The sequence below is a fragment of the Pezoporus flaviventris genome, unplaced genomic scaffold (assembly GCF_033815535.1).
Source record: "Pezoporus flaviventris isolate CSIRO_AGI_PZ_B2104156 unplaced genomic scaffold, CSIRO_AGI_Pfla_v1 ptg000030l, whole genome shotgun sequence".
Lineage (NCBI taxonomy): Eukaryota > Metazoa > Chordata > Aves > Psittaciformes > Psittacidae > Pezoporus > Pezoporus flaviventris.
The window spans coordinates 4,685,140-4,709,803 of record NW_026892578.1 but is presented as its reverse complement, the minus strand read 5'-3'; the positions used below and the strand labels follow the sequence as shown (position 1 = coordinate 4,709,803).

The 24,664-nt window shown below is 38.9% G+C and overlaps 1 protein-coding gene across 7 annotated transcripts in view; it reads left to right on the top strand.

The window, feature by feature from the left end:
• The first annotated feature begins 1,397 nt into the window (after positions 1 to 1,397).
• Positions 1,398 to 24,664, top strand: part of HERC2 (HECT and RLD domain containing E3 ubiquitin protein ligase 2) — a 107,421-nt gene continuing 84,154 nt past the window's right edge. For 5 of the 7 annotated variants that reach the window (XM_061459751.1, XM_061459756.1, XM_061459752.1 and 2 more), the window contains exons 1-5: positions 1,398 to 1,534; positions 2,192 to 2,308; positions 12,717 to 12,831; positions 19,777 to 19,914; positions 21,920 to 21,994. In XM_061459751.1, coding sequence (XP_061315735.1) covers positions 2,237 to 2,308; positions 12,717 to 12,831; positions 19,777 to 19,914; positions 21,920 to 21,994 — 400 coding nt within the window. In that variant the 5' untranslated portion in view covers positions 1,398 to 1,534; positions 2,192 to 2,236. The remainder of the gene's footprint in view (positions 1,535 to 2,191; positions 2,309 to 12,716; positions 12,832 to 19,776; positions 19,915 to 21,919; positions 21,995 to 24,664) is intronic. The other 2 variants (XM_061459754.1, XM_061459753.1) reach the window with 1 other exon arrangement.

Sequence of the window (24,664 nt, the reverse complement as noted above, 5' to 3'; positions counted from 1 at the left end):
AATCCTATTATTCCTTAGCTGTCAGGCAACTGGAGTGCAAGTATTGTAAAAAACTTTACTTTTGGTTAATCTGAATTCCAGACTGTGGATATATTTCATCATCCCCAAAAAACTTATGCTGAAGCACAACATTTGTGCAAGGTACTTGTCCTGGGTTGGGGCAATCCCAAGCACAAATACAGGCCGGAAGAAGAATGGACTGAAAGTAGCCCTGAGAACAAGGACTTGGAGGTGTTTCTTGATGAGAAGCTAAACATGAGCTAGCAGTGTGTGCTCGTAGCCCAGAAAGCCAACCGTATCCTGGGCTGCACCAAAGTGACCATCAGGTCAAAAGAGGTGATCCTGTCCCTCTGCTCTGCTCTTGAGAGACCTCACCTGCAGTACTGTGTTCAACTCTGGGATTTTCAGCACAAGAGGGACGTGGACCTGCTCAACTAAGTCCAGAGAAGGCCATGATCAGAGGGCTGGAGCATCTCTCCTGCCAAGACAGGCTGAAAGAGCTGTGGCTGTTCAGAATGGAGAAGGTTCTGGGGAGACCTTAGAGCAGATTCCAGTGCTGAAGAAATCTGGATTTTTCACAAGGGCATGTAGTAACACAACAAGGGGGAATGGCTTTAAACTGACAGACGGGAGATTTAGGCACAATAAATTCTTCACTATGACAGTGGTAAGAGACTGGCACAGTGTGCCCAGAGGACTTGTGGCTGCCCCATCCCTGGCAGTGTTCAAGGCCAGGTTGGATGGGGCTTTGAGCAAACTGGTCTAGTGGAAGGTGTTCCTGCCCATGGCAAGGGGCTGGAACTGGATGAGCTTAAGGTCCCTTCCAACCCAAACTATTCCATTATTTGCCTCAGCGCAGTTTCTCACCTGGGCACTAACAGCTAGAAGCAACTGGCTCCAGACATCTCCTGCCATTAGGCAGTTCCTGCTTTCTTCCTCAGCATCATTCTTGTGTGTAATAGCATCATCTCCTCTTTTCCAGCCTCGACTCCTTCAGACTGTTTCTGCCATTTTCTTTGCGTCTGAACTGCTCCCTATTGACCCTTCTGCTCTGAAATATGTAAATGCTGCTTTTCTTTTTAGAAACGAACTCAACAGCATAATTTGCAGATAGTCCCTAACGGGACTTATACAAAACGACAACCAAACCCTAGCGTTTTTAATCTCCGCATCCCACCCAACAGGAGATTCTGCCATGCCGCTACCCACCGGCCCGGGCGCTGCTGTGAGGTACCCCGCTGCCCCCCGCTCCGGGAAAGGATGTCCCGCCTCCAGCTCCTCTCTTGATTGGCCGAACGCTTTGCTGGCGCACTGGGGGCTGAGTCGCGAATTGGCCGAGTTTCCCGTGTCTCCAGTACCGAGGGAGAGAGGGAGGGACCGGCGAGCGGCTCTGCCGGCGGAGGAGCGGGTGGGGGGGCGGGCGGGCTAGGGAAGGAGGGGCGAGGATTAACCGGGACCGAGCGGGTAGCGGTACGGTACTGCGAAGCGAGAAGCGGGGAGCTGCCGCCGCCGCCGCCGTTGTCGCGGCTGGCCGGTGAGTACGAGGGAGCTTGGCGGTGGTAGGGGGCGGACGCGCTTTCCCCTCCTCCCCGCCCCGTGGAGCTGGCCGCAGTAGGGGGCAGGGTGGCCCCTGCCTAGCGGGGCCTTCCGCCGCCCCGCGTTATCGCCGCGGCCGGGGGCCGTGAGGGGCGGTGACAGCGAAGCGGGAGGGAGGGAGGGAGGGAGGGAGGGAGGGCGGGGGTTGCGCCTGGGAGAGAGGGCTGCCTGTGGCGAGAGAGAGCCCCGCGGCCTCGCCTGCTGCCGGAGAGGAGGGGGTGCGGGTGCCCCTGGTAATCGCTTTATGTTGGCCTGCGGCTTGCGTAATCTGCGATCAATTATTTATTTCATGCACCAGTTACGGGTCTGAGGGACAGCGTTAGGCCTGTCCCTAATATAGCTGAGCGCAGCGGAAGGGAGGCTTCCTTCCACGGGTGGTACAGGGAAGGGAAGTGGAGGGGTATTTTTTGGGGTTTAAATAGTGTTCTTAATGTATGTTCCTCTCCCTGTGGGATTTCGGGAGATACGATCGAGGGAGGGCCTTATTAACGATACATTCGTGAAGATCAAGTGGAAGACACCCTAGTCTGAGCAAAAATAACCTTGCGTGTTTTATTTCATGTGCTAGATTGGTGTTTTTCTTATCCTGTGGCAGGTTGGGCTGCTCAGCCAGCCTGGAGAGAAGGCTGGAGAAGGAAACATGTCTTCTGAACCTTTTTGTCTGGCTGCTCAAGCAAGGTTTGACTCCAAATGGTTGAAGACAGACTTACAGGTAAGGGGTTATATAGTTGTGTTGCATTGTGACCTTTCAGGTGCAGATCAAGGATGCTTTTAGTCCAAGTAACTGACAGACAGAAAACAGCATTGTTGTTGAGATAGATGTGTAGGGTTGTTTTTTTGTTGGTTTTTTTTTTTTTTTCAGTATGCTGATTTAGAGCTGATATTGCAGAAACACTAACTTATTTTTTGCTGCAAACAGATCTGTATTGTAAGGCCTGCCCCTTCTGCTTAGAAACAAGCTGGACTATCTTTGCAGAGTGTCAAGGCATATAGTTGAATATGTAGCATTGCTGCTAGATCTATAAATCCTTCATTTATGCTGTTGCTAAACTTCTTTACTGCATATGGGCTTGCAGCTTTAATGCACCAGACAACTGAAACAGGAGATGATGGAAATTACTTTATAATTTGAAGAATTCAGGTTAGGTTTTACTGTAGAGTTGTTCATATAATGGGTATAGGCTTCCTTTACATTTTGTCCTTTTTGAAGGGAGTTAATTTTTTGTCAGAGATACATGGTTGAAATGTACCTGATCTTTGAAATGTGATGGTGTTTGGTGAAAGTTTTTTGTCTTAGAAGATGGTCTGTTCAGGTATCAAAGTTGTGTGGTACAGGTATGATCATGCTATTATTTCTCCCGATTCAGGTTTGAAAATGAAATGGAAAGTATGAAGAAGTAGAGAGGTTTGGGTCAGATATGTTTGTTTCAGATGAAATGGGTAACTAGAGTTAAGTCCTTGTCTTATCGGTCTTCTTCCTACTTCCAGGATAGGTTGCATATAGAAACCTTACTTTGTATTCAAAATTCAAATACTTTGTATTCAAACACCTTTCCAAGTTCCTGCTCAAAACTTTGAAATTCTTGTTTGGATGGGCCAGCCAATGCTATTGTTTTGTTACAGATTAATAATAATAAAACATTTTAAAAAATTACGTCCTGAGTGACTTTACTCTGGATTACATGCTGATTACATGTTAGTTCAGCTGTTCTTCTGGTTAGGCAAGGGTTTTTGTCCTCATGCAGTTGTAATTCAGAAGCAGCTTTTCTCCAGTATTTTACATCAAACAAGCTGAATCATAATCAGAAGTGGCAGATACAGGCTTAAAGGCTATATTATTTAGTAGGTCTTGTAAATGGTATGAAATGACAGGTAATGCTCTTGGTTTGGCTAGAATAGTTCTATTTTCATCTTTTATTCTTACCAAAGTAAAAAATTTGATCCAACGTTGGCTATTTTGGCTAATGTGATAAACACAATGGAAACCAAGTTGAAACATAGTAAGAGATACAGAAATATATTTGTGTTCCCTGAAGGCTGGCTTCTAGATTACAAATATGTTGCTTCACTGATTGTAGAATAGAGAAAAATTTTAGCTTTAAAAGCGGCAATCTTTGTTTGTAGCAGCTGCTGATTATGCATTGCCTATTTTTTTTCTCTTTTAAATAGGGTGAAAAATGTGACCATGTGATTTGTTGGATTTTTCCTGTCATTTGTAGTGCCTTTTTTCTACATCTCTTTTTCTGTTTATGTAAACTCTTGACAGGAGGCTTTCAGTTGCCATCCATTCTTTAAGGATTATTTTCAGCTGAGTGTGTATAAATGCAGTGAAATATTTGTCTTTTATGAGACTGTTGTTTAGTTAATGTGTTGTAATAATTCCTTTTAATAATAAAAATCTTAATTTGTAACAAATTTCTATGAATAAGCTCTAAGTAGGAGTTCTTTACGAGTAATAACAAGCTAGACTCTAATTGCAGGGGTACTCCCTTTGTTTTCTTCCAATCATGCTGTAGTCAAAATGATGAGATTAATGAAATAAGAGAACAGTAATCATTTGTGATCTGCTGGACGCAAACATCACTTCTGTGGAATCTGAAGAGTAGCCAGGCCTCCTGGGTATAATATAATTTTCGCATTAGGCTAACTGTTTTTGGTATGACCCAGGTCCTTACCACAGAACTCTACTTGGATGTATGTGTTCAGTATTTTAAACAACATATATATGAATCTTGACTTACTCTTTTTTATTTATGAAATGGCAGATATTATCTGTCAAGTAAAGAGGTTTTGGGCTCTGGGGAATTTTTCTATTGGTTGATTGACTACTTTAGCTGCTGGTTGACTAGTGTGACCTAGCTATGTGTGAAATTTCTTCGTAGGTATAAATCCTCTCTCTTAATCCTTGAAGTTTTATGTGTACTGAATATACCGATTTCCTACAGTGTATGTTTTTACCAGCTAACTGTAGAAGGGCTTTATTGCTGTTCAAGAGACTGTCAACAGGAATTGAAAAGATGAGCATAGTACCTAGGAGAGGTTTAAAGAAAGACGTGTTAATTTATGTGAATCAAGCTGACTACAAATTAGGGTTTGGAATCAGACCCTGAAACTCATCATATTGCAGCTAGATCCTTAAATTTTCACTGTACTGCAGTGCAAGAGTGGGTAGGTAAAAGTCCTTGGATGACCAGAATTGTATTGGGGAATTCTTACCTTAGGAGATGTACAAAGATTGATTAGTCTTTAAAACCAACTTTTTGGGTTTTAAATGTTCTTTGTTCTGCACAATGTAGGGAGTATAGCTAGAATTATATATAAGTGAAGTGTTTCATTTGATGGGCTAGCAGTTGCTCTTCTTTTTTTGGTCACTGTTGCCAGAGAGTTTGCTCTTCAGAATTGATGGCTGTGGCAGTTATTGTGGATTAAGCCAATGAAATCTCTCTGAAAATCATGGGGTTCTTTTTTGCTTTAGCACAAGACAATGTTACATTAATAATGTAATATATGGTATTATAATACTATGTGCATTAATAATTCTGTAATATAGTGGTATTAGTATAGTAAGAAAAGAATGGCATGTGGATTAAAGCATGGATTGTGTTTAATCACCTGCATGCGTCACTGTTCCAGCTGGCATCCAGGCCAAATTTAAATGTTCTTACTCAGTTTTGGGATGTTGCTCTTCAGAGACAAAGCTAGTGTGATGTAGCATATTGTTATTATTCTTAAGACAATATCAAAGACACAAGCCCTTTTGTAATAGCAGTCAGCTTCTAGCTTGCAGAATTAATTGATGTGGAATGTTAATGGAACTTTATTGTAACAATGTATTTCTTACTTACATAAATTTATCTGAAAGTAATCAAATTATTATAGGAAGCCAAAATGGTTTACAAAGACCCAAGTGGACACCATAACTATGCCATGTCTTTTTATTAACTTCGTAATTATTAACCTAGTATTGTATGATTTAAGCTGCTAGTGTAATTTTTAACTGAGAAGTAATTGCTTTATTAAAAATCTAAATTTCCTGGAGCAAAATTAAGATATATAAAGTTATCTGAAAAGACCCCACAAACTGTTACAGCTGCTGAAAAATAAGAGTAATTCAGCTCAATATGAAGTAACATCAGTTAGTACAACATATAACATGTGTAACATCTCCCATTAATAAAATAATCCTATGGAGTTATGAAACAGGTGAATTTTAGTGCAGGCCCCTTTTTCACAGGTCATATTTAATGTAGTTAGAAAGGTTAGTGTATCACTTAAATTTCTAGTTTATTGTTTTTAGATTTGAATTAGCATATTTAAAAACACCTACCTATTTATGTCTATTACTGGTAGAAACCACATTTATAGAGAAAGCTTTTGTGTAATGGGAGATCATGTTTTAATGGCTGTTTCTGAGGAAGACATCCTTTTTTTAAAAAAAAGGAAAGCATGAAGAATACACAAATCCTTCAGGAAGGGAAGATTAAAATTGTTCACTTAAACCTAGATACCCACTTTGCTGAGTCAAACTGTGCTTAAAATAATTCCGATTCAGTAGATGTATTGTCCTACTAATTTAGAATTTTATGCAGAGAATTTTAATCAGCAGCGTCTGAATAACAAAAAACGAGATTTGCTGTCAGTTAATGGAATGCATGTGCGCATTCAAATGGTGTTTAATTAGTTTGCCTATTCTAGATCCTGCAGGGAGCTGTGTTATGCTTAATAGCAGGAGTTAGAGTGAAAAACTTTCATTTTCCTGCAATGTGGAAAAAAACTTTAGGCAACAGTCAAGGTGCCTGCAAGAGAAATATGATGCATTCTCATCAGTTTTAATTGAGTTCATGGTTGGCAGGCTATTTCTGTCTTTTCTTTTTTTTTTTTTGTTAAGGAGGTGACAGTAAGCTTTTTAAAATGAAACACCCACCTGTAGGAGTAACATTGGTCTGAAATCGTTTTAGCTTCCATTCAGAGTTACATTTGACGTTTTAATTTTAATGGAAATTCCACTCTTCTGGCATCTAGATCACTGTATTTGCTTTTAAGAAGATAATGTGAATAAATGCTGTCTTGCCTATTAGAAGAAGTTAGTGAAAGTTGCTTTCTCTGGTTCATTGATTTCCTGTTCATTTTCTTCTTAATTAGGCTTTCTGATAAAAAATTGAAGGGCTTGTGTGGAAGTAGCAAACTGCAAATGAGAATTCCTACATTTCTAAAGGAAGTGAAGTTTGCAATAGAGATATTTTTCAATTATTTAAAAAGAAAGTAATGCTATTCCTCCAAAACAGCGTTTTCCAGAAGGAGGGGTGAGGACCGTATGTGGAGTAATAGGTTAGAGAAATTAAATTATGCAACTATTTGGGCTCAGACAGAACTACTGTTCTGCAAGTGGAGAAAGAGAATTTCTCTTCTAAGTTGGATGGAATTGCATAGTTTTTCTTTGTGTATGACCATTAACTGTTAGTAGACTTTGGAAGCAAGTGGAAGACCGGTAGGCTGTTATTATAGAGACCTTGGTAGCTTAACCTCAAATCCTTTGAAGTAATGTGGGGCTGCTGAACTTTTCTGTCTTTGCTATCAGAGTTTTAGAGCAATATGTTTAGATCTAATGATGTTTTACTGTGCTTTGCCTAAGTGCGATAAGCAGCTGTGGTTCAGGGCATGTTCAGCAGGGAAGGAAGGAAGTAGGATGAAATGCTGAAGAAGACAACAATGAAAAAGGAAACACAAGCTGAATGGATTCAAAGAAGCAAAACCAATAGAGGGACTTGGGAAAAGATTGTTCTGTGATTTTCTTCACTATTACTGGCTGATTTTTTTTTTTTAATCTATTTCTAAAGTAAAATGTTTTCATGTAGTCTTAAATACAGCCAGTGTCTAATGTAGAAGTAACCAAATGGAAGAACAGATACTCTCTTCCCCAACCACCCTGGCAATTTTGAGGTGAAGATTCTTTAAGTAGCTTGTATTTCAAATCCATATTGATATTTTATGATTATGAAGTCACTTTCTTGAACTCCCAGGGCAGTTATATGATCAGGAATTCTACCTGGTGAGTCCTTGTCCTTTTGTGTTATTTCCTTTTCTTGGCTTCATTTTTCTTGAGCTCAGGTTAACTTTTATGGAGTCTTCTGTGCTTTCTGCAGAAAAGTGTATGAACAAAATCGCAGCTGCTGAATATTCTTAAAATAGTTTATTAAAAGCAAAATTGCAGTGCTGCTTTTAGAATTCTCAGAAACTTAACTGGTTATGATTGCAGGATTTACTTTTGTTCACATGTAAGGAAATGTTAATGCCAATGTCTTATTCTCTAAATTTGATGGGAATGGACGGGAGTTTCACTGCAAGCCCTTTTGGAAGATGGCAGCAGGATATGGCAGCAACCAGACTAGGTATCCCTTTGACTTAAATGTTGTACCAGACCGAATAAATTACAGTTTAACTGCAGAGATCAGATTAGCAAAAGATTACATTGAGGGCTGCCCTGTTTACAATACAGTATAAGTCTGCTTAGATCCTTGCTTTTTTGGCTTGGGAGAAGCGAGCAGGGCTGAGGTCTATGAGGGAAGTATGAATGTGGGGGGTAACATGCTTTACAAGCACAGAAATCAAGATGTCGTCCAGGGGTGAGAACATGTAACAGATGATGGAAGACTTTTTGGGGTTTGTGAAGGTGAGGTGCATTGGAGATGAGGGTATGTGGCTGTGGTCTTATCTGAGAGGAGGTCAGGAGACATCATGGGAAGAGCAAGGGAGATTTTGGGCATGGAGAATGACACTTGATTTGGTGGAACCTGAATACAGGTCAAGGTTGTAAGGTGGTGAGTAGTGCTGATGGAGCATAGAGCTGCTGTTGTCTCAGTCTTGGGAAGGCAGCATATAGGTTGTGAGACTGGGAGGGACTTGAATCCTTGTGAGTTTTTACAGAGTGTACATTTCTGGCACTGTTGCCAGTTTCAAAAGTTCAATGGAAACTCAATTATTCTTAATTTGTTAACTTATTGAGTTTGCCAAGTTCATCTCCTTAAACATTCACAAATGAAATTACTAAGTTATTAGGGGGAAGGATGTCCATATAAATCAGACAATCTAATGGGAGAGTGCTAGTACACGTAGGTGCTCTTGTACTTGCAACCCCAGTATGTCAGAAATAATGAAGACACCAAATGTGTTTTTCTTGTCTTGCACTGCACCATCGACTGCCTTGTGAACTTTCTTCAAAGAACTGAGTGAAAGAAGAGTCACATTTTATTTTGAAAATAGAAACCAGAGCGATGTTCTCCAAATTTGTTCTGAGCAAAGTTGAGTCTTCTGTTGCAGCACTTGGATGTGTTGACAGACTCTTTGCAAATGACTGAATGCAGGAAGAGTTGGTGGTAGCAAAAGAAGGAAGTAATATGTGCTTATGCTGCCTAAGATAGTCTTAAAACACTGTAGAAAGAAAGAAAAGCATGATTGTCTAGTCAAAGTAGATATTTGACTTTTCTGCCATACAGTTATCTTCAGCTGCTGGTTTTACAGAATAACAAATGGTTGAGGTCAGAAGGTACCTCTGAAGGTCACACACACACAGTATCACAGTATGTTAGAGATTGGAAGGGACCTCGAAAGATCATCTAGTCCAATCCCCCTGCCGGAGCAGGAACACCTAGATAATGTTACATCTGGTTTAATCCCCCTGCTGAAGCAGATTCACTTAGAGACAGTTGTCCAGGACTGTGTCTGAATGGCTTTTTAATATTTTTGAAAATGAAGACTCCGCAGCCTCCCTGGGCAGCCTGTGCCACAGCTCTGGCACCCTCACAGTGAGGAAGTGTTTCCTGTTCAGAGGGAATGTCTTACGTTTCAGCTTATGCCCATTGCCTATGATGCCACTGGACACCACTGAAAAAAGCCTGGCTCCATCTTTTTTATACCTTCCCTTTTGATATTTATATACAGTGACGAGTTCCCCCCCAAGCTTTCTCTTCTCCAGGCTAAACAGTCCCAGCTCTCTCAGCCTTTCCTCATAGGAGAGATGCTCCAGTCCCTTAATCATCTTTGTGGTCCTTTGTTGCACTCTCTTCAGTATGCCTATGTCTTGCTCATACAGGGGAGCCCAGAACTGGACCCAGTACTCCAGATGTGGCCTCACTAAAGATGAGTAGAGAGGAAGGATTGCCTCCGTCAGCCTGCTGGCAACATTTCTTCTAATGCGGCCTGAGAACCCATTAACCTTTTTCATGCCAAGAGCAAATTGGTGGCTCATGTTCAACTTGGTGCCCACCAGAGCTCCCAAGGTGTTTACTGCAAAGCTGCTTTCCAGCTGGGTTACCCTCAGCACTTGTTTTGGTGCCTGGGGTTGTTCTCCCCATGTGCAGGATTGTTCAACTTCTCCTTGTTGAACTTCATGGGGTTCCTGTCACCCCATTTCTCTAGGCTGTCAAGATCCCTCTGGATGGCAGCATGACTCTAGTATATCAACCACTCCTCCCTGTTTCTGTTGGTTAAGTGAAATATTTTCCTCTAGGGAGTTGTGAAGCTTCTATTACGGTTATAGAATTTTAGGGTCATCAAAATAAAATTGCTGGAATAATTTATCATTTAAAACTTCAGACTTTTCTTTCACTTGAGTATTGTAGTGGTGATTCACTGTTTAATATGTCTGATCAATGTAAAGTAGATTAATAGTGAACTTGTTACAGTTAGAATCGAGTTGCACTCAGTTATGGCAGGAGTTGATTGTAAATACTGTTTCTTAATTGTCCTTTCAGTGGGTTGCTTTGATTATTGCTACACATAGTTTCTTTACTTTCAACATGTCTCCTTTTCTCCCTCCCCAACACATATACTACTGTCAAAATGTTAACTGCAACATGAAGAAAAGCTTCTCGTTTATCTGAAGGCTGCTCATGCTATAAGCTTCCACATGAGGTATCTGGAGAAGGAGGAGGAACTCCCTCCAACATACGATCTTGGTGGTTGCTCTATCTTTATGCAACATACCAAGAAAATTACTTTGATAAGAATTTGAACACAAACCCAAGGCAGAAAAAAATTTGTTTACTTTTTCAGTTCTCAGCTGTTTGAAAGACTTGAGTAAACTTTGTGCTATGTGAAAGGATTAGAGGTTAAAACCAAGAATATAATTGTTGATTCTGCTTTACAGCAGTGCTTGCAAAAGTAGTAAGTTTTCTGAAATAAGCACTGCTGCATTATGAAGAACCTTGAATTCATAGCCTGCAGGCCTTGAAATTGTAAACTTAAAGGCTGTGACAATATTTTTTTGATACAAATGTGATCTGAGAATGTAAAATAAAATGTTTGAAAAGATTATTGGACAAATATCTTAATTATATGAAAACCAGAATTTATTATGCAACCCATCTGGAGGGTTGCCTCCCTCATTCTTTTTCAAGCTTGTATTTTAGCATATGTTGGCATTCAACAGGTAAATGTTTGAAAAAAAAAAAAGTAATGTATCACATATGAACCCAGCATAGTGGAACAGTTGTGTTTAGCTATTTTTGTAAGAAAAAAAATCGTGAAAAGTAAATTCCTTGGTCACAGTGTATTCTGGTGCTGCACAGATAAGCTGAATAATTCCTACCTTGCACTGTCTTTCTTTTTATCACCCTGAGATTGGGAAATAGCAAGTGACAAGTACCTACAATGTGTTAGCTCTTATTTTATGCTGAAAGAAAACAATTGGAATCACTAATATGTTTTGGAGTAAATTTCTGAAGTATGCAATGTGAAGTCAAACTATGATAATCTAGTGTGTTACAGTGATGTCAAAATTGTCTGTAATTCCTCCGGTTAACTGAGATTAGCTAGATCAGCAAAGGACTTCCTAGTGATTGTGCCTGTTAAAGCCTGTAATCCTTAATCATTAAATATCTTTAGGAAATAGATCAAAATAAACTATAAGCAGACTTCTGCATATAATGATAAATATCTTGCAGCAGTTGTGCAAGTAGTATCTTTGTATTACCCCTCAGTTAAAACACTTTGTTTTTGAATGCTAGTTGCATAACACAAAGATGCTTTTGAATGAGCCTTCAGCAGGTTTTTGTTTTGTTTTGTTGTTTTTGTTTTTTTTTTTAATGTCTCTGCTACACCACTTTGGTATGCTAAAGGTATTCTCTTTTTCAATTTCATGTGTTCCCCTCCTTCCTTACGCGATATGGTTGAAAATTACAGCATGATTATTACGGAATTTGCTTGAGATGTTGATACTTGTTTTGCAGCATTTTGTAAAGCAGAGAACAGCATCAGTAGAAGACAAGTTATCCTGGTTGTTAGGATCCTTCAAGGGAGATAAAAATTCATAAGTCATTTGGAGAAGTCATGTTGCGGCCTGTGGTTTTGTGAGCTATTCCTGCCATTTATTCTGTCGTGTTTGTCCTGTTGCACACATAGCATATTGGGAAGTGACCGGGGCGGGGGCGGCTCCTTTCTCTTCCCCCAGGTTTTAGTCTTGATTGGTTGCATAGTTTGGTTCTGCATGCAACAGGAGGTGTTGTAGCAGCTGGAAGGAAGAGGGATGTCTGGGAGAGATACTTTACACAGCAGGACCAGCTTGAACTGATGAAAATATGTTTATGAATCTGTGCCTTGATGTCATATGTTCTGGTTGAGTGCCCAGCTCTACAGTTGCTGGCTGTGAGAGGGGACTGTATTGACTTTCTTAACACTTCCTTATGTAAAGTTTTGTGACTTTATATAGCTTGACTTTGTTTGGGTGAAGGGATAAAGGGGGACACTGCCCCATGCACCTGACCATTGCATGTTATCTTGAATGTGTGGATAAAATCCATGCTTTTGATGACAGATTTTCACTGAGAGGAAGTTCATCTTGTTGTATTTCTAAACCTGTCTGAACCTATCTAAAAGTTACTGTTTCGTGCTTTTAGTCTGAAAATAGCATAGCTAGAGAATCAGACATCTTGAAGATTATTTACAGTTGCTATCATACACCCACCTGCCATACACACACACCATGAATGTATGAGTGCGGTGGTACGTGTGTTTTCTTTCTTCTGGGTCCAAATGTAAAATCTGATGTATTTTAAACGTTAGCTTGAGTTGGCTTAAGATAAAATTGTTGTGTGTAACTATATGTAATGTATTATTTTTAACAGCTCGCTTTTACACGAGATGGACTATGTGGCTTGTGGAATGAAATGGTAAAAGATGGGGAGATTGTATATCCTGGAACAGAGTTAACACAAAGTGGCGAACTACCTCCAAGAAAAGGTGTGGATTTTAAAATTATTTTTTCTTTGTTCATTTTTTTTTTTTTGCATTGTAATGGTGAAAATGGAATTCAAATTTCATGCTGTCACAAAACTTTGGTGTATTGTCACCTATCTATACAATTTGCAGGTGTTTGTGTCTTGAATTCAATACAATTGAAACTGGTTTCTTAAAGGTGTGCAGAAGGGTAATGTCTGAGCCTTCAAATGAAGGCTTAAAGGCAGGCTTAAATTTGTTCCAGCCTTTTGAAATTAAACTTCATAACTAGGCAGGTTGAGAGAGGCTTGGCAGTGTCCTTTTGTTTGGTATGGTTGGTGTGTATACAGTTGAAGCCTTTGTTTAAAGGAAATGGACTGAGGAATGGGATAGAGTAGATACTGCTATTTCTAATTTTGTTTACTGTCTTCATAAAGTAACTAAAAGGTCAGCTGAAAAAACTCTCCACAGTCTCTCTCAGAGTGTAGTAGGGTTTTTTTGGGTTTCTTTTTTTTTTTTTTTTTTTTGTACTTGAGAGCAGCTCAAACACTACCAGTCCTGCAAATGTGAGATTAATGCATCTGTTCAGAGAGGTTACTTTGATGAAGGTGGATTTTGTTTCATGATGGGCTATGCCAACATGAAACAATTCTGCTCTTGCATTTTTTCTTTCTTCCTATTGTGGTGCTTTTTTGACTCCTTATTAAACAGGGAGTTAAACTGGTGAAAAAAGGAAAAAGGTTTGTTTCCTAACCTGGCTGAAGTGGGCTCACCAAATGGTCAGATAAATTTTGTCAGTAATTTATGTGGCCCCCAAATAAATGAGGCTCTGTCTAGGAGAAGTGTAGAAATACTGCCCTAAGCAGTGAACTGTTATTTCAGCTTCTGTTACTTCCTGAACTGTACTGCTGGATAGGCATGATATTTCAAACCAGTAATGCTCAATTCCTTGTGGAGAGAATTTTTTTTTTTTTGTACCTGTGGTTAGTCTTCCTTAAAATCTGGGGTGGAAGGGAAGTCTTTTTGACTAGAGGAAGTTACTTCTACAGGAAAGAAGCTATAATAAATAGTTGAGAGGAAAGTGAATTATATGTTATTTTGATGAAGAATATAAGCTTTGTAGGTTATGAGTGGCTGCATGCTGCAGTAAGGACAAGGATTATGCTTCTAACTGTTTTGGAGTTAAACTTTCTTGTTTTGTCCTGCTGCTGCTGGTCCTTTTGAATATTGTTGCTGACACAGAACAAAAATATTGCTGATCTTATCAGAAAGGTTACTTCAATAGCTACTCATGAAATGAGTGGAGGTAGTGTAATATTTTTCTCTTAGCGTTAGCTAGCTTTATGGATCTTACTGGAAGGTGTCATACACTTGATGCAATGAAGGGAAGGGTTATCCCCTAAATGAAGTGTGGGAAATGCTTTCCCATTCACTGACAGCTCATGAGAAAGGCGTTGTGATGGTCATGGTGTAATGATTCAACACACTGCAAAAAGATAACAAACATCTGTAATAATATTTTGCTTTACAAAGAAAATTGCTGCAGTTTCCTTTTTTTTTTTTTTTGTTGTCAGATACTTACACATTGTATTTAGAGTTGTAGCTGTGCTGATATTTGACAGAAAACTATTCTTCCAATATCTTTGTAGCTAAGTAGCCACGGATAATTGGGATTTTTGTTAGTTATGATGCTATAGTGCTGTCAGAGATTCTGCAAGTCAGTCATCTGTGACTTCACGTTCATCCACACTTGGGACTGAATAATGATGTGAATTTTTTGTTTTTAAATGCTGGATGTATGTGTGTACACATGACTTCTAAGGATCAAAAAGGTATAAAGTGTAAAAGCCTGTAGGGTGCTACTGCTTTTCCATAGAAATAAAGCATCAGTGGTACAAGCTGTGATGAGGCTTTCAAAAGCTTTCTGATGTCCGTGGTGGTGGTTGGTTGTTTTGTGTGTGGGTGTGTATTGTATTTTTGTAAATATTAAAGTTTTTTGTTTGTTTGTTTTGTTAAAGGAAGACTGCTACTTACTGTTTCCAGTAGTGTACTGTGGTGTATTGACCTTAGCCAGCTGCCTACCCAGCTTCTCACTCGCAGTCCCTCCTCAACAGGAAAAAGGGAGAAAATGAAATGGAAAAGCTTGTGCGTCAAGATAAAGCCAGGGAGATCACTTACCAGTCACTGTCATGGTCAAAATGGACTTGACTTTTGGCTATTTTTGGTCAGTGTTGATTAGGTTGTGAATTTGTTTTAGATGGGCAGTAGTGAATCATGGAACCAGAAAAATTGGTGGTCAGTTCGCACATTTGAATATGCAGCTCAAATTGAGTTTCATGAAATTAAAATCTAGAGTATTTCAGTTTGCTTCGTTGGTAGTTTTTTTCATAAATGATCTACAAATGTAATTCAAGAGGAGAGGGAAAAGTATATATAAGTAATGAAATGTATATAACCTACAGTGCTTTTATATCAAAAGCAATCTGTTTTAATCTCAACATTGAGATTTTGCCACTAAATTGACTAATTTGGAGATAAATAAGAGAGGTTGCTGTAAGTATTCCTTTTTATTCAGTCTCTTTTCAGAAGTTTTAATTTATGTCCATCCACCGTGACTGCTTTTCTTCAGTAGTGCTCTAGCTCTCTGTTGGTACTGACTGCACTGCTCACAAGAGGTACTTCATTCTTTCACTGGATATCAGCAGTGGCAATAGGCTGGAAGAACATGCTATTGATAGCGAAAAACGTTCCTTTTCTCTCTATGAAAAATATGCAAATACCGTATTTTTTGTCACCTGTTAGCGAGAATGTTTGGTTAGGGGTAACCTCTTTTTTTTTTTATTTGTGGCACTTGCAGAAAAACATGTTGATAAATGCGTTCAGCAGAACGTGTTTGCGTGTTTCCAAGTATCAGCTGAGGACATAACTGTGACAGTAGTGATGTCCAAATACAGGTGCACTTGCAGCATGGCATATGATTAAAAGATAATCAGGCTGCCTTCAGAATGTTTGGATGAGATTATTGTCTTGTATACTGGAAGCTATGTACTGAAAATAGTGAAGTATTAAATACTGTTATTTTTACTATATTTTTAAGTTACTGAACCATTACTGTAAATAGAAAATCATCAGCTTCATGCCTCTATCCTGCCTTTGTTAAACGCTTTGGGCTTCCTCTTCTGTTCACCGTTTCCTGAAAGCTCAACCTTTGTCAGCCTAGTGCTGTTGAATCCACAAACCTCATTCCATGTTGCACCTGCAGGTAACAAAGTCCAAATGCCACAAGCAATTCCAGAGAGGCTGACAGAAACTAAATGTTTATGATAAGAGTAACAGTAACAGCATGTGAGAATTGGTTATGTTGGTTACTGTTCAGAGCACCTATGCTTGTTGTAGCAAGCAGGCATATAGGCAAAGCTCTGCTTTGAGCCTCCTTTTTCTTTTGAGAGAGAACTTGTTAGAAGTGAGAAGTGTGTCGTTTAGCTCCCTCTTTTCTGCTTCCCCAATCCATGAATATTGGCTATATCCAGTGGCTCAAGCATTCAGTACTCAGCTGTGGGTTATCCTACTCTGTATAGGACAGAAAGGAGTCCTAGTGCAACCCCCTTGGACAGTTTAACTTCATAAGTATAAAATGTTGTATTGCATATTCAACAGATAAAGAATGCATTTTAAAATACAGTATACCAGGGAAGAAAAGAAACTTTATTTCCGATTAGTGTTAGGAAATTAGAATCTTCTGTCATCTGGACTTCTATACCTGGAAGCCATGGATAAACATGGCTTGCAAATGGTTAGGCATGCGTCCTTCCTTTACAAATAACTATCAGTTGAAGTTTGTATATGTGTGTATATATATTATATATATGTATAGAATATATTTATTTTATATATATATATGTAAAAGCAAAGTTCTCTGACAGAAAACAGCTTACTGTTTTGTGCTGCAGCTGAAATACTTCCTGGATCTGGAGCTACCAAATACAATTTGGGAGCGGTTGTAAAATACAGGCCTTTCCAAAAGCACACACTGTGTAACTTTTTGCCTTGTTCATGGCAACATCTACTGGGAAACTGTTGCAGGCTTTTTCTTTCTACTGAGGGATTCCTAGCTGTATCAGTTCATTGGCATTTAAAAGCAGCACAAGATATTACTGTAGCAGGTGTGGGAGGCAACTATGTGGTGTCAGTTATTTTTTAAATTGAGTATGAAATGTAAGTTCCACCTTCAGTTGCTTCCTTTTTATCCTCTTGTTTATATTGGATTAGGCTATTGCTGTGCAAGATAGAGCACACTTGGAGAGCTATTGTGCTTTGGTTTGGGAGCTAACTTCTAACTGAGAATGATTACTTCAGTTGCTCTGTTTTGCCTGGCTAAGCATACCTACCTCTGCTTGGAGGTTTAAGGTTCTAAGCCAGAGCATAGTTAAAGAAAGTTCTTTAAGGGAAATGTTACATGGTTATTTTTCCCCACCCCAACATTCAGGCTTCAGTCTAAGAAAAATGAATTTAAAACAGGTTGGCACACGGTAGCATGTTCTTGTGTGAATTGTTTTGAAAACTGTCTTATTGCTTATTTTGGCCTATGCTGGCTTCAGTCAAGATGTCTTCCCCCTGCCTCTCTTTCAGAAAAATCTTTGGAGTTCCCTTTTTAAAAATCCCTTTCATTAAGTGTAACTGAGCTTCCACAAATGTGATGCCTGTGTTGCTGCTTTCCATCTAGAGAGCTACAAACTTTGTCCCTTACAGAGCAAGTGTTTGGCTTTTTGCAAGTATAGTGAAAAGTCTTTGTGGAACAATTTGACATGGGTTTTTAATGTGTTTTTTTTTTTTACATCAGCTCCTTCTTGCTTTTCCTCTCATTGCTTCTCTTTTCTGTTCATACAGACCATGAAGAAAAGAAAATCCTCCTTGTGGATTTGCATGACAAGGTTGTTTTTATACAAGTTCCCACCTGGATTGGGACCTTCTTTACTAGGCCTGAGGAGCTGGCAAAATGATTTAGTTTGTAGCCCTTTGTTACCCTTTGCTGAGGATCTGTTAAAAAATGTAACAGGCTCTCTTACAGCTGCCTGTGAAATGCGGTGTCTTGGCCCAACAGCCTTCACCCGCTAAGTTAAATCCCAGACCTTGCAGAGTGTGTCTCTAGATGTGTGGGTGAGTGGAGAAACAGTGAGATTACTGTGAGAATATTCTGAACTACTGAGGCTAAGCAGGGTCCTTAGCCACTGATTTAACTCTGTAATGGAATCTGTGCCTTTAATATTGTTTGCTTGTGACTTGGAATAGAAACAGCTAGATTCAGTTGCACTTTGTAGATGTGTTGTCATACTGATGACTGCTGCACTACTGGCTGTTACTTGGCATTTGAGAGAAATGGTTATGCTCTCTCTGTGATTGCCATGACCAGTGACTTTGCTATCCCTTCTGTAACCCATAGTCTTAGCTGCAGCATGCATGCTGCGGTTATGTCTTCTTTTTTACCCTGTTCTCCCTCAGTTTTCATCTGCCACCTCCTGGGCAGTAGTGTGCGTTATAGGTTAGGAAACATTGGCTTTAATTTAAAACTTGTAAAGTTAAGGCACGTTAAAAAGGTTTATTTTGAGAGGTGCTATTGTCTACAGTCTGACAAATTTTTAACAAAGAGGCAATCACTGATCTGGTTACAACCAGATTAGGCAGTCATTTTTTTTTTCTTTTTTTTCAGGCCAGATGGAAAGAATAGTTTAATGTTTTTGTACATTGTTGTATTTGTTTGGTTTGAGGCAATAAGAGCCTTTTGATCTCCAAGTGGGGTCATGGTGAGTCATGTGTGCTGGGTCTGGCAACAGCTGTAAACCTCTTGGTTATTATTGTCTTCTGAAATATGCTGGTACAAATGTGTGTGTTTTGGGTGGGTGGGGTGGGACAGGAAAAAAAGACAAAATTCTAATGCACATTTGTTTTCTTGTGGCTGGGAAATTTTGTGTGTGTGCGTGTGTAGGTCTCTGTAGACTAGACTTGCAGATAGGAATAGAGTACCAGTCATTTTTACAAGCCTGTTGGAAATGGATCTAAACTCTTCATGGGCAAGTTGCAAATGAGAAATTTTTGGGGATATTTTTAGAAAAGAAGATCAAGGTGAGGAAAGGAGTTTCCATGTTGGCCCTTAATTGCAAGGCAGTCTTGTGCATTGAGCTGATGGGAGGTATGGTTATGGAGATCCATATCCCCAGTATGAATAAGGAGAGACTTCCAGCTGTGTAGTTCTACTGTGCTTAGAAAATTGGGACTTTTCATGCAGCCCTTGATTACAGAGATAAGTGACTGTGTGTTCTCTCTCTTTATGATAGTAATCTCAAAAATGTTGAAATGATCTTTTGTTGGTTGGGCAGAAAGTGATGGTATTATTTTCTTTACTTGCTGATAATGTTACAGATGTTGAAACTGTTGTAATAAGATGTTAGATAATGTTACAGATATTGAAATATGGCTGCATAAAATTAGTGTAAATGTCAGTATATAGCTCCTTGTTTTTGAAATTAAGGCAGTTGCCATCTTTTTCTGTGTTGGAAATGGAATATGAAAACAAAGAGTGCAGAAATGCAGATAAGTTGAGAACAAAATCTTACTTAAAGTTCATCCTTTGAAAGTGCATCCTTTGTGACACTGTGTATTGCAAATCCTTTGCAAATCTTCCATGATGATATTGATATTAAACGTTCATCCTCCCTTGGAGGTTACAGCAGTGACTTCTGGATTATAAGGTCACTGTCTTATGAAACGTAACATGAGGCCTAGCACCTTTGACAGTTAACATGGTAAAATACTACTTCTCCACACCCTGTACTCTTAATGATAGACAATATTGCTGTAAACTTGTGGGCCGAATGTTTCACCTGTACATTTCTAACCTACAACTAAATTCAAGGAGGAACTAGCTTAACTGGTCTTTTTTCTTTTTTTTTTTTTCTTTCTTTTTCTCTTTAGATGATAGTACTGAATGCCAAACTGCATCAAAGAAAGAAGAGCAAAACGACAAAGAAAAGAAAGATGAAGAAGAGGCTCCACTGCCCACTTACAGGGCCAAATCAATTGTTGAGAGTTGGGTTTGGGGCAAACAACCAGGTATTGCAGTTGTTTCAGTTATTCTCACTGAAGCACTATGTATTCTATATAGATCACTACTTTTGTATCATCAAGAAGTAACTGGGTCACGTATACTTGCTGACAGATGCATCTGTTAGTGGAGTAAGTTGGATAAGTAGTTAACTGTGATTGAAGTTAAACATTTACTGTAATTACTTTCAGATTTCATTAGGCTTATGACTTGAGTCAATTTCTACCTTTCATCCTGCTTGAAGGAATGGTACACTGATTTGGAACAAATGCAGTCATATGGTGAGATGTTATGATGTCTTCAGAATATTTCTTTTCAGTTGCTGAGACTAAATTGCTTAGTTTCTGAAGCCTGAATTTTCTGCAAGCAGTAAAGGTTTAATAGGTGATAGATCTTTTTGATTTCATGGTCTGGTAGCTTAGTTTGAGTGAATCATGGGAGGAAGGTTAAAATGGTTAATTCAATTAACTGTTTGTACTGACCTTTGCTGACAGTAGTATCATGTGTGATGGCAGTGGAAAAATGGTTTGTGTTCATGTCTTCATATCTATGAAATACTGATTTTGATACTGAAGCCAGTTGAAGCTCATGACTGTTTATTACTGCAGAGCAGCAATTCATTGTCTGCCATTGTCCGTGTTAGAAATAGCAGAGAAGCTTCACTTCAGTGGTTTGTTTTACAGTTCTGGTGCATGACATTGCTCTATTCAGCTGTTGGCATGTGCAAACTTTGGAGACATCAGTTGTGCCCCTTTTCCTTTCCCTTCACCCAGAACCTCTTGAAGATCCCTGGAAAAAGTATTGTCTCTTCAGTGCCAGAATCTGCGTCTGTGTAGCCCCTTTTGCTAGGGAAGCTGTTTGTATCTGTTGAGCCACAGGTCAGCTGTCAGTCTTCTGTCCTCTGCTCTGTGCCAGCCAGCTTGCTCCCTTTTCTTAAGGACAGGAGGACAGATGGGCTTGCTGTCACTCTAGACAGAATTTTGCAGCGTAGGAAGAATGAAAAGAATTGCCATTACAGTGGCAGGAGGAGTGAGAATTGAATATGTTGAAGAGATGTAAGCTGAAGGTCACTTTGTTTTGTGTTTTTATTCAGTGTTTGTTGCTGAAGAGTAAAATAAATCTAACAAATATAAATCTAAATGGTGAGTATCTTACCAAATTTCTTCCAGCTGACCAAGATGCTGGGGACAGGAGCTGGCTTTTAAGCTCACCCTTCAATTATTTCTTAAAAATTGAAAAAACAGTTGTTTAAAAAAAAAAAAGGATGTATGTGTGTTTGAAGTTTTCAAAAGAAATAACTTATTCCCTTGTGTTTATTTTTAATGCCTATATATAGTGTGGTTTATTAGTGCACAAATAGATAATTATTATAGAAATAACTTATAAAGACTTTGTCTAATAGATTTGTATTCCTTGGTCCTCATTACCATTTCTTCTTGAAGTTTGCATCACCTAGCTGTGACATATGAATCCTTAACACTATGAACACACAGTTTATTTATAGAAATGTTACAGGTATCTTTTGTACATGATTGTAAGTAACTTTTGTATTTGTCAGAGAGATGGCTAACAGTTGCTATTGAGCCACTTTAGCTTTTGTGGCTTGGTAATTAATTAAAGATAAATACAGGTAATCAATTTGGATACTTCACATGTTTCATAATATGTGGAAAACAGTTTTAAGCTTTTCTTTTGTCATCCTACATAAAAATAAAATGAACCTTTGAACATTTGCCTGTCAAAAGCAGGAAGGAAATTTTGAAAAGAATTGTTTCTTAAATATATTGCTGCTGATCAAGTAAGAATTAAAGACTTACTCTGTTTTCATTAGTGTTTTACATATCTTTACAAGTAAGGTATAATTTGGAGTTATTTTATAAAAAGAACTGAAGAGGTGTCTGAAGTCTGTGCTTCAGGTCAATTCCCTGAACTTTTTCTACAGTTTTAATGATTTACAGTCTTACATTGTGAGATTAGTGTGTAGATATTAGACAGTATGTATTTATGTTTTAGAAGTGCTGCAATACAATCTTACTTTGCCAAGAAGTGTGGAGGACCATGCTCTTGAACTTCAGCAGGCTAATCCAGGTCAGTGGGTCTTGTGACATCCCTACCCCATGAGGGCTGAGAGATTTTGAGATCACACACAAAAACCTGTTCATGAAATTGTTGAATTGTGCTGTGAAGCAGTACTTTTTGTCCCCCTTCCTGAGCCCTGTGCTTGTTTTTTGTCATCCTGGCAGGGGAGGAAAATGCTTTCCTTTAATTCTGATTTATGCTGAGATCACTGCTCTGCCATAACAGAGCAAAGGGGTCATAGTTTTTTTTGGGTTGTTTTTTTTTTTGAATGGTCTTAGGCCAAGTGCTGTAGAATTGCGTTAAGTAGTAATAAATACACTGGTAAGTTATTATATGGCTTTCAGTTGGTTTTCCTTTTTTCTTGCATCTTAGTGTTCATCCATTTCTTATTCAGCTCTTAACCGTCAGCGTTGAACTATTCAGGCATTATTTTTGACATTAATGGTGCTTTAAAACATCTTCCCCTATCCTGTTCCTGCCAAGTTATGTGCTCATTAGCCATTTCTTCTGATTCTTCACAAAAATTTTGGTTTACTACTTTCAGCAGTTTTCTTTTCTGAAAATGTTTGGCTTTAGCATCTTACATGATCTTGAGAGAAGTCTGGGTATTCAACCATGGATATGGGGAGACGAGAAGAAGAGGAAACTCCTAAAGCAGTTGTACAAAATGTACAGAAAATAGAGCAGTACTTAACTTGCATTTCTTAGTCATCATATGCTTAAGGTTGGCTCTATTGAGTCAAACCAAAAGTCTAACCCACATTGCTGTTGCTGTCGGGAATGTCTTGACTGCAACAGCATAAATAGCAGTAGACAAGTGGATAGTTGCGTTCTGTGTTTATGATACATTATTTGTAGCATATAGACTTGAGCCAGAGGTGGTGGTATGGGGGAATAAGAATGTGCACTTAGATCCCCTCCCCTTTTATTTTGCTGAAGCATATGTGTGCTTAGCGTTAACTTAACAGGCTTTAATAATTTCTGATGTTGATTTTTTTTTTTCCATTAATTTGTCTAGTCCCTTTTTAAACTTGCTAAATTTTAGCATCCACAGATGTATGTAGCAAGGAGCTTTGTAATTCACCTGCTTGTTACGTGAATATTATCTCCTCCTAGTCCTTGACTTGATATTGGCATCTGTTGGTTTCACCTAATGCTCTGTTCTTATGCTGGAAGAGGCACTGAGTGCTTGTTCCATACTTGTCTTCCCCAGCACCGGTGGGGTGGTTTTTTTGTGTTTTAAGAATTCTGTCATAATCAGCTCCCAGTTGTGTCTTTTCCTCACTGAAAATCTTACCTCATTAAACTTCTTTGCATACAGAAGGTTTTGTAAACACTTGTTTCTTCCCCCCCCCCCCCCCCACCTCCCCCCCCTGTTTTCTGCCAGGGAAGGTAAGGTGGGCTGGGAACTAGTGGTTACACAATTGAAAGCAGTGCAAAAGTCTGGTTTTAATATCCTTTATGGTGACATTTCCTATTTTAATAAAATTTCTTGATCAATACTTTTAAAATATAGTTTTGGAAGGGCTAATAAGAGAATGGTTTAGTCAAAGGATGCCCTCTGTTTTGCATTTTCCTTCTCAGAACTCCTTCATCCCTGTGTTTTTCTTTTACTTTCTTGCCACTTGGAACAGATTTTAACTCGCCTCTTACCCTGCCCCCAACTTGAAAGCTGTTGTCCAGCTCCAAGTATCTTTTTGGCTGCTGTTTATGTTCTTAAGAGGTATGTGTATGTGTGTATTTTTACACACAAACACGGGTCTCCTTTCTTGTTATTTCTTTCTATGCATGGGTATTTGAGCATCAACTTAAGTATTGCTCATGATACAAAACTTAGAAAGTTAAGTACTCAGCCACATAGTGAGATGCATTCTGAATGTGCGTGTAACTATTCATTATTGCTCCTGCTGAATACTAATAAGGTGAGGTCTGCTGTTGCTCATCTTTTGAATAGGGGAGCAGACAGAAGGAAGCTGAAAGCTAAATGCCCTTTAGGAATTACATTCTCTGGGTTTAAAATAATTTTTGGATCATATTTAGCCTTGTTTCTGAAGAAAATTGTGTGTATGTGATTATATTTTTGCCTTTCCCTCTGACTTAAGAATCCAGTCATTCTGTGGCAATGGCTTTTGCAGGGTCATTAAACGACTGTTAAGGCAAGCCAATTTCATCCTCTGTCTACTCTATTTATGTACAGTGTCTATCTATGTACAGTGGAAATGACATGTAGTAGAAGGGGAAAGAAGAGACAAAATATAATAATCTCTAGGAAATTCGAGCACCTTAGTTATGCTGCTGGCAGGAATGTGTGCTCATTATAACAGTAGATTCTTGCCAAATTCTGTTTCTTATGTTTTTTGATTTTTGAAGTCTGAAATCTCCCCACACTGCAACATCCCTATTTGCTTTTAATAAAGCTTGTGACTCAACTGAAGTTCTTGAAACTTTTCAGTTTGGTACTGGCATTTTTAAGGCCCTTAATTTACCAGTTACAAGCCTGTGCTGTTCCCTGCAAGGGCTGATGGAATAAGTGTGAAGAAACCATTAAGTGTGGGCTAATTTTGGGTTTGTGTGGTTTTGTGGTTGTGGTTTTTTTTTTTGTTTTTCAGCTGCTAAGTAAGACAGGAGCAAATGTGCTGTTGGACAGTCTACTTGTCTTAGACTCATGTCAGGTTGGTG